This window comes from Nanorana parkeri, unplaced genomic scaffold (genome assembly GCF_000935625.1).
Source record: "Nanorana parkeri isolate BGI_ZX_2015 unplaced genomic scaffold, ASM93562v1 scaffold531, whole genome shotgun sequence".
In the NCBI taxonomy this organism is placed as follows: domain Eukaryota; kingdom Metazoa; phylum Chordata; class Amphibia; order Anura; family Dicroglossidae; genus Nanorana; species Nanorana parkeri.
Genome location: NW_017306799.1, coordinates 460,306 through 477,968, shown reverse-complemented (window position 1 = coordinate 477,968; position 17,663 = coordinate 460,306). Strand labels below are relative to the sequence as shown.

The following is a 17,663-nucleotide window of genomic DNA, read 5'->3' as shown; positions in this document are numbered from 1 at the left end:
GTTGCATTATTCATTCTAACATAATCTTTTTATACAACCCAGCCTAATCCCTTTATTTACAAAGAATTAAAGCTTTCTTGATTGTTAGGGGATGTTTCACTTTGCATCTTCACATCTGATCTTTTTTAGTGGCACATTGGTAATAGAATATTTCAGCCAGGCAGATAATAGGTCACTGACCTGAACAGAAGTATGTAACTCCTAGATCTAACAAGTACCCGGAAAACTGTCACGATACACTGAACACCTGATTAATAATTTAGCAGTTTTTTAAATAAAATGAATACTTAATTAATAATTCATGTGAGCATTCCTATTCCTCGTGGATAAGCCTTGAAAGTACCTTAATTCATAGAACATAGTCCTTGTGTATGTTTACTTTTGAAAGACTAATACTAATACACTATAAGTCACTAAAAAGGAATGTATTTTTTATCCTTCCATTAAGTTAACTTGTGAATGCAGCAATGATACACAATTTAAGGATATTCTTCATTTTAAACACAAACGATTTACTGTGAAGTATCACTACAAAACTGGTTCTGGAAAAGTTTCCAAGCACTGCTGCTTGGTAATTGGCCAAGCGCTGTCTCATAGGGGCAGGGAGAGAGTTCCTCAATGCCATGCAAATTCACACTAGAGCATAACTTTTACTACTACTGCTCAAGCACCCCTGGCAGTGGTATAGTTTGGCCAGAACCCTGTTACTATCATTACGTGCCGCCTGGCTTCCTGATTGGCCGGGAAGCCGGTTCCATGCTGTTTGGCTGGCTCGATCCGGATTGGCTGGGAATCTGGCTTCCTGGTCAATCCGCATCGAGCCGGCCAAACAGCATGGAGCCGGCTTCCCAGCCAATCAGGAAGCCAGGCGGCGAGTCATTACCCTCCGCCCGGGTTCCTGATTGGCCAAGAAGCCGGCTCCATTTTCCCTTGCGGCACCGCCGGTCAGAGGAAATTTCCCTCTGACTGGAAGCTGGAAGTTCCGGTATCAAGGGTTAAGTATCAGAGCATTTGGGCGAGAAGGAGTACTCGCCCAAATACTCGGTATCAGCACAACCCTAGTGAATACCATCATTAAAGGCATTAACTACAAATATTTGCCAGAGTGCAGATTTTTTTTTAACATCTGTATAAAAGTGTTTTTTAACCTGTAAAGAATTTAATCTTGTAAGCATGCGTAGATTTACAGGCACAGAGAAAACAGGACTTCTTTAATGTTCTTTCTTCATTTAGTTTTATAAGACTGGTTGCCACTGCGCCCTCTATTTTCCCACCAACTGGTCCTGCAATTTCCCGTTTATTTATTTTTGCAGCGAGCGTTGATGAAACTACACCACAGGAAGGACACAGGAGTCTCATGCTCCTACACTGAACCGCCTACTATAACTGCGTCATTTGATTGACAGGTCAGGAAACTCCTGGTCTATCACAGCCATCCACACCTGTGATTGGCAGGACATGCAAATGAACACAAGGTTCAATGTAAGTGCCCTTTCTCACAGCCAAATATAATTGGACTGTTCACACCACAAACTCCGCGTTCCAGTGCGTTTGGCCACTGGAACGCAAGCCGGCCGGCTCCCTGCATTCAGGGGCGGGAGGGAGCGTGGCGGTGCATTGTAGTCAATGACACCGCAGTCACGCCCCCCGCATTAGTGCTTGCGTTCCGGTCCAGTGCGTTCTGCAAAAATAGTGCTTGCAGTATTTTTGCAGAATACACTGGACCGGAATGCAAACACTAATGTGTCTGCATTCTGGGTGCAGGTGATTGCACTGCGGGCGGGGGCGTGGCTGCCGTGCCATTGACTTCAATGCACCGCCACCCCCTCTCCCGCCCCTGAATGCAGGGAGCCGGCCGGCTTGCGTTCCAGTTCGTTCCAGGGGCCAAACGCACTGGAAGGCAGACTTTATGATGTGAACCGGCCCTAAGGCGCCTATCACATGGCGTTCCAATCAGGTCCCCCTGTCAGTTTTTCATTGGAAGCGTTTTGTAACTCTAAGGGCAGTTGGATGTAAGTCCACATTTACGGGCTGTTGAATGTAAGTCCTGATTACCTCCTAGTTCGTCTAGGTCTGAAAAAAAAAAGAACAGGATGGATCTGAGGTAATTGGATGTAGATGCATGTCTGCTTATATCTGACTGCCCATAGACCTAACATGGGTCTGGTTAGTTCAACTGAGCTGACAAATGTGAAATCCATTCTTTGCTCCCCCGATCAGCAGGGAATGTGTACATGGATCCCCTTCTGATCGGAATGGACGGTGTGAAAGGGTCCCAAAGACCAGGTAAGGCTCTTTAGAAAAAAAAAAAGTGGTTACATTATAGTTGTGTTGCTGTACCATGATGTTACAAGGTGTCTTGTGTTGTAAGCTCTGTGATGTGCTTTATAGTGTAGCATCTCCTGTATCCTGTAGCTTGTATAGTGAATAAAGATGCAAAGCTGCCAGTAGGAGACAGTGTGAAGCACAGCATCCCTGCTCTTCCCTCCTTCCTTTCTGTTACATGAAGATGCATGGGTGTGGGGGTGGTGCTGCCCAGCAGATGTGCTGTGGGTGATCGCCTCTGGGTTGGGAGTCTCTTCCCAACCTTCACTAATCTGCAGTGAGAGGTGGAGACAGAAAGGAGCTGCTGGCACTGACACAGAGAGGGAGGGTGTACATTGTACCCAGCAGTGGGGGGCGTGAAGCTGCAGTGCAGAACTGCGACAGCCTTTTGCATAGTCACTTGTGTCTCCTATACAGATGCAGATTGACCTTCTGGAATTGCTTTGTAGTTTTTACTAATGTGCCTGCATGCTGTGTCACATGTGCACCTTGCAGCCATTCTTGTGATGGCAACTGCATTGGAAGAAACATAGCAAAACTGCTCATGCATCTGCCGCTATAAGGACACTGTATGTTGCTGCTGCTTGAATTTTTCAGGGTCAGATAGAATGTCTGCTGTGGCAGTAGGCAGTATGTCAACTAACGAGGATGCTGCCTGCACCTACTCTTGGTCATTTTCCTTCCCATCTCACTCTGCACCTGTGTCATTGACAGAAGAAGCGCATTTTCATATTTCACAATGGAGAGTGTAGATTCTGCCTGATATAGAGCCTTTCATCAATGTGTAGACTGCGCACGGGGATACCTGAAGAAGTGTGCATTCGTAGTTAATGTCTTCTCGTGATGCTGGAAACATTCCACTTAACGTTAGCTGTGCTTTGTGTTGTCATCCTGCAAGTACTAAACTCTTCTGAGAACGATGAGAAAGAAATGATTCCTGCTAGGAGGTAAATACATGAAGCCAGAGTATGTCGTCCTCCAGGATGTCTCCCCAGCAATTGTTTGTAGTGGAAGTTACTCTGAAGTATTTTACGTCATGTGGTCAGCTGTGAGTTCTTCTTCTTGCTGCTTGATCTCTAATCTGTAAATATGCATCATACCTGCTAAGTGGATGTTGGCACGGTGATATCTTCATGTTGGACTGCTGTCATCTCGGTATTCTAGGCCAGTATGGGGGAGAAGGCTGACTATCAGAGGCTACCCAGCAGCGAGTGTAAGGATGAGAATGAGGTAAAGCTGGACTCATCACGGGTGTAATGATGGGAATAATGCTTTCGCTAAAGTAAAATGTAAGCGTGCATTGCTGGATGTATTAAGGTAGAACCAGTCTCCCCAATCTGGGATTCAGGAGATCGGAGCTAATAAACACCTGCTTTTATTGACAACAATGGAAGAGACTTGGGAAACGCTAGATTAGATGTCAGCTTTTATTGTTAGGATGTATTGGTTACCTGGTTCACGGTGCAGTACTGTACAAATGATCAAGATACAGGTTAATAAATTATTTACAATCTCCTAAATAACAATTTAATAACAACATAGACATTTTTGGAAAAACATTTAGAAAACAAAAAAGTGTATATTTTATATTTACAGAGCATTTGATTGACTGTGGACTGTAATAGAACTATGACCCTTCAGAGATCCAGGGACGGACAGATGAGGAACACTGGCATAGGAAGACCTATAACTATTTAGTAGAATATAGGGAAGAAAGTACCTGTGCCTTCGCTAATGTGTTTAAGGCCATACAAAGTAACAATTTTTAACAGAATGACATGTTATACGATTTCTGAAGCATACGATAGAAAACGGCTAGTACACGGTGTAGTACAGACCGATACAATGTGTGTTGTTTATATTATGTTTTCACTATCTTGTTATGTCACATTTGTGTTTACTAGTGTGCTCCGGAAGCCGAGGCTTTGAATTCTTACCTCGTTTCCCTGAGGTTGCTATAGCAACTCTTCAACTGCCATTTATTGGTTGGTCGTTGCTTTTTGCTGTGACAGCCAATTGGAATACATTTTAAATTGGGGTCGCACGGTGGTGATGAATGCTGCTTAGTATTAACGCTTTGTTGCAAGGAGCTTCAACTTACCCTGTTTCCCTGAAAATAAGACCTACCCTGAAAAAAAGACCTAGTACTATTTTTGTGAATTGATAAAATATAAGACCTACTCCAAAAATAAGACCTAGTTGTGACCATTCCCAGGGCTGGTGGTGGCATAAGGGGGAACTTGAAGAGCCGCGGGAATCAGCTGTGCCAACGAAGCCAGCGCTAGAGGAAGCGAGGCGGCAGTGAAGGGAGCAGAGCCGCAGAAGCCGAAGCTTCCTCTATAGCGCCGACTCCTGTCACAGGCAGAGTGATACCAAATGCACTCCACCTGTGAGGAATCCATAGTGAAAGCGCACTTTGCTCATTCTGGCCAGCGATTGGTTACCAAATTGCTCTTGGAAAAGTACGGCACCCATGATTGCCCTGATCACCCTATTCCTAAATTTGCCACTCACTCCTCTCTTATAAGTCTTCTACCGGTATTATGGTATGGTAAGACCTACCCGGAAAATAAGACCTAGTGTGTTTTTTTAAACCAAAAAAAATATAAGACAGTGTCTTATTTTCGGTGAAACACGGTATCATTGTTGATATTTTTTTCCCTAGTGAGACAATTCTCCCCCATGTATTATAGATTGAAATGCAAAGATTGAATGTGTTTTCTTTTCCTATTACAGTGCATTCTATGGGATCTGCTCAGCTAAAAAATAAGTGTTTTTGTTTTAACAGTAAATACTTATCACTTGAAAAGCTGTAAAGGGGACAGTCTGTGTGTGACTTATATGTGGGATGCTTATTGATATATAGTGGAATCACTGAGGTCTGGATAAATAATGTTTTAAAAGGAGGACATTTTTTTTCTCCATTAAAGCAGTACAGCTTGGTTTTCTAACGTGAACTAATACATGAGATCATATACTTGTTTCGTCCATATCTTTTAGCCATTTTTCAGTTGTTTTGGTATATGACTCCTAACGGAAATATCATGTTATTGTATATATATGTATATGTATACTGTATATATATATATATATTATTCTGACTCAATAGTTATAATTAGTTGTAATTGTAAGCAAGTGCTCAAACATTTTAGAGAGAGAGACCATAACCAGAATTTCCCCCACACACACAGAATATTAATATGTACAGAAAATATGTTTTTTATATGTCAGATGCTGCATTATATATCTAAATGTAAAGGGGTAAAATGTTCAATACAACATACACTGTGCAAAGATGTTTGATTTTAGGGATTGTTCCCTCTTTCTCATAATGTAGACATGCAAATACAGGCTTTTAGGAATACGTTAAAGTTGGTATGAAGTTGGTGTGTACATCATTGTGATACATTGGGGGGAATTTATCAAAACTGAAGCAGACAGTCTGGAGCAGTTGCCCAGGGCAGCCAATCAGCTTCTCTCTTCAGTTTGTTCAGTTAAAGGAGAACTTTGGGGTTAGGGCTCTTTTCCCCATAGTTCTCCTAAGTGTAATGGGAGGACACAAACTAGCGTCCTCCTGTCACCCAAAGCTCAGTATACCGCGAGCTACAGCTACTGAGGCGCCGCAACCTGGAACGGATCCCGACAATTATGTCTGGATCCACCCAGCTGCGTGAGTGACTCTAGATAGGCAGAGCCAGCTGTACCCTCCCCGTCCATTCCGCCAGTCAGCGCTGGAGGATCGGAGCGGGGAGGGGGGAATCCAGTCCCTCCCTGTCACGGCTCTCTGCCGGCACAGGATCGAGAAGTGAGAGAGCGCCGGTATGTGTTCGCTCACTTCCCGATCTACTGAGCCGACCTGTGACAGTCTCATTGTCACAGGTCGGCTCAGATTATGAGGCTGAGTGAAAATCACTCGCCTAATAATTCTCCTTTAAGATTTGAAAATCAAAGAGAGAAGCTGATTGGTTGCCCTGCACAGCTGCTCCAGATTTTGTCTGCTCCAGTTTTGATAAATTTCCCTCATTGCATATAAACATGTCATATTTCTTACTGTCTGGTTGTACCCCTTAGCACTATTTTTATGACATGCTAAAAGAAAACCTATACTGCCTGTGTAAAATACCGTTAAAGGGTAGCATTGAATAAAAGCACCATAAAGTGCTACCACATTCCTTTAGATTGTCATCTGGCCCCTTGTGATGCCCTGTGGGAACCAGCCCAAAACCCAACACTTGTCATCTTGCCCCTTTGCAGCTCTGAAAAGGGGCAAGATGACAAGTTGAAGGCATGCTGTGGTATGTCATGGTGCCATCTGTTTAACCCCTTCATGACTGAGGCCTTTTTTTTTTTTTTGTGCACCCATGTTATATTCCACATTTTAGGCCTGAAAAATACTTAAAACCCCCAAACATTATATATTTTCTGAAAGCCAAGACCCTATAGAATAAAATGGTGGCAGTTGCAAATGTTTATGTTGCACGATATTAGCGCAACTCCTTATCAAACCCCACAATTTAGTGAAAAATGTACTTAAATGCTCCAAAACACAATAAAATACCAATTTTTTTTTAAAAAAATATAAAACATGAGATACGAGTAAATATATACCCAACATGCCCAGGTTAAAAATTGTGTGCGTCATTAATTTAGAGTTACCCAAAAATACTGACCCTAGAATTATTGCTCTCACTCCAGCGTGTGCGTTGATACTCAACATGTGTAGCGCATTTTTGTCGTTTTCATTCGTGGGCGTACTTGACGCATTTACGTGGCGACGCAAATGCTTGCGGGGGACTTTAAAAAAAATGTTTTTAGATTTATTTCATGTCATGTTAATTTTAAAAATTGTTATTTATTTTTATTTTGTTTACTTTAATTGAATTGCTATCACATATGGGGCTTACAGGGGGGGACAGGGGCTGAGTCACCAGAATCGCTTCTATCGTAAAGCCGACAGTCGGCTTTACAAATTTAAACAGAGTTCAAACAGCCCCGATGCTAGCGACGTACACTGTACGTCGTTAGTCGTGAAGGGGTTAAAATCACCCTTCCTTTGAATTTTACCCAGGCAGTAGAGATACACTAACCTTTATTTTGAAATGCTCTTTGAGGACCGTTTTCACCAAGGCGTCATCGCTTTTTCCGCATTTGTACGCATGTTTTCTGCTAACGCTTTTTGCACGCGCTAGAACGCACGTTTTGACAGGCAGCTTGAGAGACATTGCGGTCAATGGACGAATGTGTGTACAAGCGTGCAAAAGCGTGCACAAAAATGTGCAATGTTTACATTAAAGTCTATGGGGGGGAAAAAACGAGCAGGAAACTGCCAAAAGAAGTTCATGTACTTTTTTCTGTGTTTGGCATTTTGCTGCTCAGGTGTGAAAAGGGGCCATAGAAAATCATGAGAATTCTTATGTTGGGTGTTTTGAAGCAATTTGTTTAATGCTTAAATACACCTAGGTGTAAACAGGGCCTTAAAGCTAGCAATAGACCTGCTGACGCCTATTCAAGAATACTCAGCTACTTTCTGTAAAAGTTGCTTAATGGACTGAAGTGGCCTTCCTGTGGTTAACATCTTGCAGGTTTGGCTTGGTTGCCAGGTTGAAAATTCTCATTGAACCTTCCTATCTTCAAAAGTACTTGCCATCAATTCCCAGTGCGCCCCTAAAGGGTTCAATCCTTACTTAAAAGAGAACTATGGGCCAACCTTTTTTGTCCATAGTTCTCTTCAGGGTCACAGGACGACATATACTAATGTCCTCTGGTGGCCCAAAACTCAGTTTATAGCAGGCTATTGCCTGCTGTATGGTGAGAGAGCAGAGCCGCGATGCAGCCAGGACGGATCTTGCCAATGTTGTTGAGATCCGCCTTGCTGGCTGAGTGACTGTGCCCGCCCCCTCCCTGTCCGTTCCTCCAGTGAGCGCGGGGAGGGGGGGAATCCCTGCGGGGAGCGGTGACTGACAGTCACCGCTCTCTGCAGGCAGAGGATCGGGAAGTCAGCAATTAGCGCTATGTGTTCGCATAGTTGCCGATCAATAGAGCCGACCTGTGACAGCTTTAGTGTCACAGGTCGGCTTGAATTATGGCGATGAGTGTATTTCATTTACCCTATAATTTCCCATTGAATATGGTATTGGACCATTAGATTGGGCCAGGGTCATGGACACCTTTCCACTGGACATAAAGTATGCAGTAGGCTTTAATCCCTGCCCTAGTTAACAGATGGTACTGTCAGCCCTCTTCACTAGAACTTCTCATGTCATATACAGACCTTTTGCATCCTGTCAGGCTTCAGTTTACTGAAAGATAAGTTTCATCTGGCAGAATCGGCCTTTCCACATAGAGATTTTTTTAAAGCTGGACTCCAAGCATATGGTAAACAAATGAATGTAGTTGCATATGTAATACAAAATTATTTAATTTATTTTTAAGTGCAACTAGTGGGCAATTTAGTGGCACTGTGCTTAGCACTTCTGCCTGGGTCAGCACACTATCTGCAAGATGTTTGCATGTTCTCCCCGTGCTTGTGTGGGTTTCCTCCGGGTACTCCAGTTTCCTCCCACACTCCAAAAGGCATGCTGAAAGGTTAATTGGCTCCTGTATGTATGTATGTATGCTTGTTAGATAGGAAACTTAGATTGTAAGCTCCTTGAGTGCAGGGACAGATGTGAATGTCTCTATGTAAATCGCTGCGTAAAATTGTCAGCGCTCTATAAATACCTGTAATAAATAAGAAAACGAATGTAAAATATCCGAATTTGTGGTGTTATCGGCCTCTCGCATAGCAGTCAGACTGTGAGAAGGACTTGTTCTCTTCCAATTCTTTTATGCTCAGAGGTGGAGTGAGCAGAATGATGACTCATCAGCGTATTGCTTCTTCCTCATTGTCCAGTTAGAAGGTTTGGGGGTGTTCTTGACCAAGCTGTGCTGCTGCTGTCGTGGTGGTTCGGGATCTGGCTATGGCAATGTGTGGCAGATCCTTTGGCAGGCTAACTGTTTCCATATACTGTATATAACTCAGCCATGTATTTATCAGTTTGCCTGGAGTTCAACTTTAAAGTGTATGTATAGACATTTTTTTTAGTTTTTGGTTGAGCAGGGAAGGATTAGAGCCCCAGTCAAGGTTTTATTGTCAAAGTTCACTAGTTGTAACCTGAACAACGTACCCAGGTGACAATAGGACACAGACAGTAATGCATAAACTGACAGGTTAATCCTTTTGTTGCCAGAGAACATGTTAAAATGCACATTTTAGATCTGAACATTACTTAAAACGCTATATGTTTTCTGAGAGTAGAGATCCTTTAGAATAAAATGGTGGCAGTTGCAAGTAACACAATATATTTGTGGTACTGTTAATTCAATCTACAGTTTTAGTAAGAAATACACTTATATTTACTGTACACAAGCCATTCTTTAGGTAAACTATATCAAATATTAGTTTTTTTTATTTAATTACAGTTTTATTTTTTTCCCCTTTTTTTCCCTTGCCTTTATTGCTATCCCAAGGGTGCTGAGATGTCCCGTATGTGATAGCATAGTGCAGGTTCCTAATATCACCTCTGCCCTCTTTTGAAGCTAAATGAGCTTCATCCCCTACCAGAGCAGCCAGAGGTTGTCATCCATGTAACCTGAAGTGCTCAGAGTTTCTCTCTTCCAGGTTCATTCTTCACAGGGGATTTCAGCAAACAGATGTTTCCTCTTCTCCTGCAACTCTCTAACCCAACACAAACCATGAAGGTCCAGGGCATCCAAGGAGGGACAGGCGAGCTCAGAATACATGGAGGGGAGGCATCTTCCATGGCACGTAGAGTTGATGGACTGCCCTACTAGAAAGCCAGCAGCTAGGAGTAAAAATGTGTGCAGTGTTCAGGCCTGTACAGCAGATTGTTTATATGCTGGTGCTGCCATGGATGTAGTACTTCCATATGCGGCAGCGAAAGTGTCACACCAGGCCAGCCTTTTGTCTATGTAAGCATAGATTCATTCTGATTGAACATGATGTGACTTCAGTGTGCAGAACATTGTGTATTTGTTGCAGGAACTCCTCGTGGTCAAGTATTAAAGTGCTATAGGAGAATGAAATCAGTCTCTCAATTCTAACAGACATGTACAGATTGGGTGACAGTAATGCTAGGTTCACACGTAGGCGACTGAGCTGGTGATTGTTTTTCACGTGTTTTCGTTTGCACGGCTGTTCTTTGAAAACCGCACGGTTCAATGCACAGAGAAGTCTATGGGACCCAAACCATGCGACAATCGGCCGAAAATAGCTCCTGCACCTTTTTGCGCGACAGACGATTTCGTCCGCGCGACAAACCGCAAAGGTGTGAACAGCCCCCATTGACTTCAATGTGAATCTGTGTTTTGCGCAATATTGCGCGACTCAATCCGCGCACAAAATCGCCTAGGTGTGAACCTAGCCTAATTGCTAAGATCCCCATACCATTGCATCTCTTAACAGTGAAACAGGGGGGACCTATTGATATCTAAGCAGCCTGACCTAAATAAATACATACAGTATAAAAGCAAAGTTAAATTAATCATAATCATTGTCATGTTAATGTTTTTTCATATTTTATTGATTGAATGAATATCACTTTAATCACTGAGGAGATTCATATAGTAGCTCACTGCTGCCCTCTGGGGGACTTCCATTTTGTGCACTGTGATGGCACTTCTGCAGTCTCCCCCTTTGTTCGCTAAGCAGCACTAAACTTACAGGGTTATTTACAAAAGGGTGAAGGGTTTGGAGAAGGCAGGAGAAGTGACCAATCTAGGACAACATAGCTGAACTGGAAAGTGAGCTGAATTGGAGAATTTCTTCAGTTCAGCTATCCTAGATTGTTCACTTCTCTTTAGTGAATAGTCCTGTTGGTCTTCACTACATAGTGTTTGATTTCATAAAAATCAGTAAAGGAAAAGATCACATGCAATGCTGCATACAAATAACAGGCAGTATGAACAATGAAACAATTTGGCTTAAAGTGTAAGTGCAGGCAAACAACAAATAAGTATGAGCTGTCCTACCCACCAAAAACTCATTTATAAAGGCAGTTTTCTAATCTAAACAGTCCTGCCAGACACCATAGCCCGGACCTGATTATTTACTTTTCCCAACTGCAAACTAGGTTCGTCTCTGATTGACTAGTGAAAAAACAGCAACTCACTGATAAGGTAATTTATGTGGTATCCCCATTAATCAAAGTCTTATTTGTTTGAAGCACAGTACTATAGAATGCTCCCAATTTTCTTACACTGATATCTGTTCCTTTTCCTGTCTAAATGCTGATGTGCACAGAATAGTAGGAGGGCAGTACAAAGACAGAGAGGGGTATATTTGAAATTGCACTGGAGTATGCTTTAATGCAACACTGTTGCTACAAAACAAATGCTGCCTGCAAAAAAAAATGCTTAAAGTGATATTAAAGTCAAAAGGTGTTTAAGCTTCTGCTTCTTGATGTTCAAAAGTACTAGTTTTCTGCAGAATCAGCTGATTTCCTGAGCACTGGCTTTAATATCCTGCTTTAGGGTGGCCCCTTTCTCTTCTAATGTCCTATGGAGCCACCCTTGTGTGTGCTAGTAAGCTGTGTGTGTCTCCACGGGCACAGCAAGGCAAGGCAAGGCACCTCCCTGCTCCCCACTCCTTCTTTCTTCCTCCCTTCTTCAAGCTAGTAGATGGTCTGCTGCTGAAGAATGTGCTCCTGTGATATTTTACTGCCCACAAAGTTCAGGAAAGTGGAGCTGAGAGAGTTGGAGCTGTTTGGAAACATGACGACTGTAATTATTTGAGCAAAAATGTAAAGAAATACTTTGTTGGACGAGGTATATTTGTTTGATCTGGATTCAAACAAAAACAATACTACTTTAATACCTATCTCTCCAGGATGCTTTGCCTTTAATCTTTTGTGTCCCGATTAGCTTCAGCAGCTGTAGAATCTTTAGCATTTGACACACTTTCGGGTGTGTTGGGTTTCTGGTCCCCTGCTGTGCGCTGTGGTCCCATCTGTCCTGTAGTGATGTATGGGCCCATGGAAGGAACTGAAGAGCGCATCAATGGACAGGGCATTCAGCACACCCAAAAATATGTCAGTTGCTGAAGAGTCCTTAGCCCACGGAGCTCCTGAAGACATTAAAAATCCAATGCACCACCCGCCATGTGTTTTAACGTGTTTTGTAGGATTGAGGTGTCTCCTGCTTCTTGTGTACATCTGTGTGCGTTCACTACAGTGGAGGATGTACATGCTGCAAACTAATGATGCAGAAAGCAGTCTGATTTAAGAAGCTGTCTATGAAAATGCATGGGTGAGAATGGTATCATTGAATATAGTGCTACAGAGGTTATAGTGCAGTTTTAGTGCAGTCATAGAACAGTGGACTAACAGTCCATGGGCTCTTATAGCCTATTGCAACCAACAAGTATTCTCCAAGCTAGGAAAGCTGCATCTATAGTTTACTTCAAACTGCAATGATGACATATTTAATGCTAATGTACTTTCCTAACGAGAATACAAAGCATCCGGATACTTCTCTAAAGTGACTTCATGTGCAGAGTTATGTGCTGTTAAGTAAAGGACAGTCTAGACAAACCATCTCTGCCAGACATTAACTCCCAGTAATTAGAAACAAGACCAATTCAATCACCTTTAAGTATCTTTTATCAAAAACTATTGCTAGCCAGTGAGCCAAGTCTTGATGGTATGCAAATCAAGGACTATGTGATGTAAGTTACAAGAGGGAAGTCGGTTATTACTCATTGAACCACCTATCAACACAATTCAAAATACATTTCAAGAGACAGTGTCAAGCCAGTTTCTGCCCAGTCCATGGTGAAGCTTAGGTAAGTGTAACAGATTCATATGTAGCATTGTTACCATCGCACAAACCAAAGTCATACTGTGGCCTACTACTTATAGTCCAGGAGGCATCTCTTGTTCTGAGTTTTTTATTGACCTATATTAGTTGAATACTTTTCCAAATCAGTACTTTTACCTCTAGAAGTGCTTAGCTGCCTAGTGATTAGCACTTCTGGAGCACTTGCAACACTGGGGGTCTCTGGTTCAAAATCCCAGTCAGGTCACTATCTGCAAGGAGCTTGCATGTTCTCCCTGTGCTGGCGTGCGTTTCCTCCGGATACTCCGGCTTCCTCCCACACTCCAAAGACATGTTGTAGGGTTAATTGACTCCTCTCTAAATTGTCCCTTCTATATGTATGTGAGGTAGGGACCTTAGATTGCAAGCTTCTTGAGGGCAGGGACTGATGTGAATGTGTAGTATGTAAAAATGCTGCATAAATTGTCGGCGCTATATAAATACCTGTAATAGATAAATATACCATGTTCACCTATACACATGTATTACTATATGTGCACAAGTGTATGAACACACGTGTACTTGTAGGTCTCCTTTACTGGTTTCTTTGATGATTATAAGAATATTCCCTGTGATTAAACCAGTCCCCAGCCAGATTTGTCCAAGAGCTGTCTGAGGCTCCGTTCACACCTAGGCATTAGCGTTATCGCACATATTAGCGCACGTTAGACACACGCACATGTTAGTGGGTAGATTGAAAGACACTGCAATCAATGGACAAACGCGTGCAAAAGCGCAAACAGAAATGTGCAAAACGCTTGTGTTGCACATTTTCTGGTGTTTATATTAAAGCATATGGGGCCAAACACGCTGTAATCTGCCAAAAAGAAGCTGTGAACAAAGCTGTGTCAAAATGCCTAGCTGTGAACAGGGACTCACCATATTGTGCATTCTATCATTGCTCGGCAGATAAGGTAGATCATCACAAGGGCATCACAAGAGTTGTCACTTAAAAGAGAACTATGAGGTGAGTTCTAGCCGACCTGTGACAATGAGACTGTCACAGGTCGGCTCAGTAGATCGGGAGGTGAGCGAACACATACCGGCGTTCACTCACAGGGGAGGAGCTGGATTCCCCGCTCCGATCCGCCAGCGCTGACTTGCGAAACGGACGGGGGGGGTACAGCTGGCTCTGCCTTTAGATAGGCAGAGCCAGCTGTCAGTCACGCAGCTGGGCGGATCCCGGCACAATTGTCGGGATCCGCTTCAGCTGCGGCGTCTCAGTATACCGCGAGCAGCAGCTTGCGGTATACTGCGGCGTCTCAGTATACCGCGAGCTACAGCTTGCGGTATACTGAGCCTAGGGTGACGGGAGGACGCTAGTTTGTGTCCTCCCGTTACCCTAAGGAGAACTATGGGGAAAAGCCTTAACCCCATAGTTCTCCTTTAGGATGTGTCGAGGATTTACCGTATTTTGCGCTCCATAACACGCACCTGACCATAAGACACGAGGTAGGGTTCTGTGTAGTTACTGACAGCTGAGACAGGTGGCGCTGTAATTACAGCGCCACGGTGTCAGTGATCACACAGAGCAGATGAAAAACGGACATTCTTCGCCTGCTCTACGGGCTCTATGGTGAGCTCCTATGCCGTGGTCACGGGTCCTCCAGAGGAGCAGGGGACCCCGAAAACCGTGGCAGGGGGGCCGGACAGGATCGCCGCTGCTCCTTTTATACAAGTGATCTAGTCAGATCACTTGTATGAAAACGAGCGGCGGCTCCACACTATACATTTAGCTCTGCTTGTCAGGAGCAGGGCTAAATGTACAAAAAAAACTACTCGCCCGGCGCCCGAAACTGCATGTCCCAGGTGTCGGGCGATAGGGATTCCCTCAGCTCTAACACATTAGCTCCATAAGATGCACCGACATTTTTGCCCGCCTTTTGGGGGAAAAAAGTGCGTCTTATGGAGCGAAAAAATACGGTACCTGTTTCTGACATAGGATGTCACGTTATATTGATATTCAAGCAGGCAGCTAAGCATGATTTCCGTTTACTACCATTTAAAGTGAATGTGTATATGGCCTGATTGGAGCAACAGGTTCTCTTTAGAGCAGGGAGGGTAAGGAGCCCGCGCATGGAAGGTAACTATGTGCTCCTTATCTCCCTGTCTAAAGCAAACTTATTACTCTACCTGAATAGACAAAACACAGGTTTGCTCCAGCAGGTTTCTTATGCATTTCTCTTCTTTTGTATTTCTATTTCAGCAGATTCAAGCTCCATGTTTTCACAGACACTGCAATTCAGATTTTCAGTGCATGAAATGATTGCAGGCACAGTAAATTGTATCCATATCTATTCATTTAAATAATGCCCAAGGCAGTGAGAGAGGAGCAGCCGAACTCCATTAATGAGAACTACATGACAGGTGCACATTAAAGATTTACTGGGCTAAAGGCAGAAGTTGTGAGCTTTATTCACACAAAAGCTTACAGTATGTGCTTATTAAGTGTATTTTTCATATAAATGTACAAACAAGTCTACAGATACAATTTTCCTCAGCACCATCACATTTCTTGGCATTACCTGGATCTTACTGTGCGCGCTGCGTCTCCTTGATGTATACAGCATGTTTAATATCTGGTATATGTATTTCTTTGCTTCCCTTACCCACCTGCATTGAGGTATGCTCAGAATATAAAGCAGTACATTCTGCTCCATTTTCCCATCCCCCATATATTATTTAACCCTTTCTTCTCCTTTCTGACAGGGGAGACTTGTCCTGATTCAATTACCAGTTACATGCACAACATAAAAATGCTTTCAGTTATTAAAGGTTAACTCAAAGCAAAGGTTTAAGTAATGTATTTTTTTTTCTACCTAGCCATGCACATGCCATTTACCGGAAAGAACTGTCATTTTAGACATAACATGTTTATGCCATGCCCACTTGCTTGTTCAATTGTTATGTGTTCTGATACCTCAATGTGCATGATGAAAAATCCAATAATACAATACCAAATCTGTCTCCATGGTTATTGTGAGACTTTATGTTTGTCCCTTATACAATTAAGACATGCGGCAGAGGTGCCCATCACCTAGATTGGTCAGATTTGTCTAGACACATGCATGCCCATGTCCCGGTGTAAACCTGAGTTGGGTCGAGTTTTCAATCTTCCCTCTCAGTGCTAGCTGTTCTGTTAAGTAAAAGGCATTGTAAAATAAATTAAAAAGAAACCAATTATATTTTCATGCCGCCACCAGAAGTACTGGCCACTATTCCTGTTTTGATGTTGCCTAATTGAAAATATGTAGGAGCCGTGTGTGATTATGCTACTACAATCATAATCATAAGATTGATATATTGAAGGTTACCTACAATCTGAGAAGGAGCACTCTCTTCATTTACTAATAAATTATACATGAAACAACTTAGCTGTAAAGAACCCTGCTGGTAGAGGTCCTGGTTTTTTATTAATTTGTTATACCAGAGTCAATTGGCAGTTGCTTAAATGAATATGTTTAAGACCTTCAGAGTAGTCAGGTACAAAGTTGGTGGCCCATATAACATTTAGCTTTGATATTCCCATAAAAGCCATATCATAGTTGTTTTCAGTTTAAAATGTAAATTGTTGTTCAGCTGGGTTATAAGTTAGAATTAAAAAATCAGTTGGTCTGGTGTAGGAGACATCAGAAGAGACACGACAGCAAAATAAAGAAGTGGGTAAAGCCAAATGCCAGCTTCCATTGATTTAGATACAGTGGCTAACTGGCTCAGCTACTTAGATAGCTCATGCCCTGTCAGTAATCCTTGCTAGGGATCTGTCTGCAAGTTTTAGACATGCCAGTTCTCAGAACTGTATGATTGGCATGCAGCAATGATCCTTGTTCAGGGGCTTACCAACCACATGTAGGTCTTTGTTAATTCTTCCATGTAGCAGCCTCTTTGCTGGAACATAACACCTACTTGCTCCATTACACTTTTGCTGTGAGGATAAAAAAAAAACTCAATGGTGTTTAGTTGGTTTATGTCACATTTAAAGGCAAAGTCCAGCCAATGTATATTGAGTGGAAAGAGTTAACATTTCTGTCTGTGAACCCATTTGGGAGCTTCCCCCTACTTCCTGTCCCTGTGATGCCTCTACAAGAAATGGGGGGTGCAGTTGTCACTGGGACAGGAAGGCACAGAACAGCGATAAAACATTTCCTTACTCTTCCGTGTTCCTCTAAATATCTGTTTTTGTTTGTGTTCCTATTGCAGAGATTTCCCAATGCTTTCCGTCGTGACAGATGGCCTTTAAGTATGGCTGACAAGTTGAGTGAGGTTAGGGAACATACATCATTAAGAATGGGGCTTTCTTATTTCTTTTTCTATAGATTGTGGGTGGCACAACTTTGCATTACATGGATCTTCCAGACTAATTATTATAAATCGGGGAAAGAGCTTATTTCTCTTTAGTCTTTACAATTCCTTCCTTTCTAGATTCTTCTTTGAAAGGGACCATGTGACCACACCTTCAGCATTTG

General features: G+C 42.8%; 1 protein-coding gene across 2 annotated transcripts in view; it reads left to right on the top strand.

Annotated features, from left to right (window-relative positions):
- The window catches only part of TNK2 (tyrosine kinase non receptor 2), a 121,243-nt gene that overhangs the window by 19,614 nt on the left and 83,966 nt on the right, over positions 1–17,663 (top strand). The window contains exon 1 of one of the 2 annotated variants that reach the window (XM_018561579.1): positions 3,281–3,555. The exons of the other annotated variant lie outside the window; for it this stretch is intronic. Coding sequence (XP_018417081.1) covers positions 3,496–3,555 — 60 coding nt within the window. The 5' untranslated portion in view covers positions 3,281–3,495. Of the gene's footprint in view, positions 1–3,280; positions 3,556–17,663 lie in introns of those variants that run through there. 2 annotated transcript variants of the gene reach the window in all.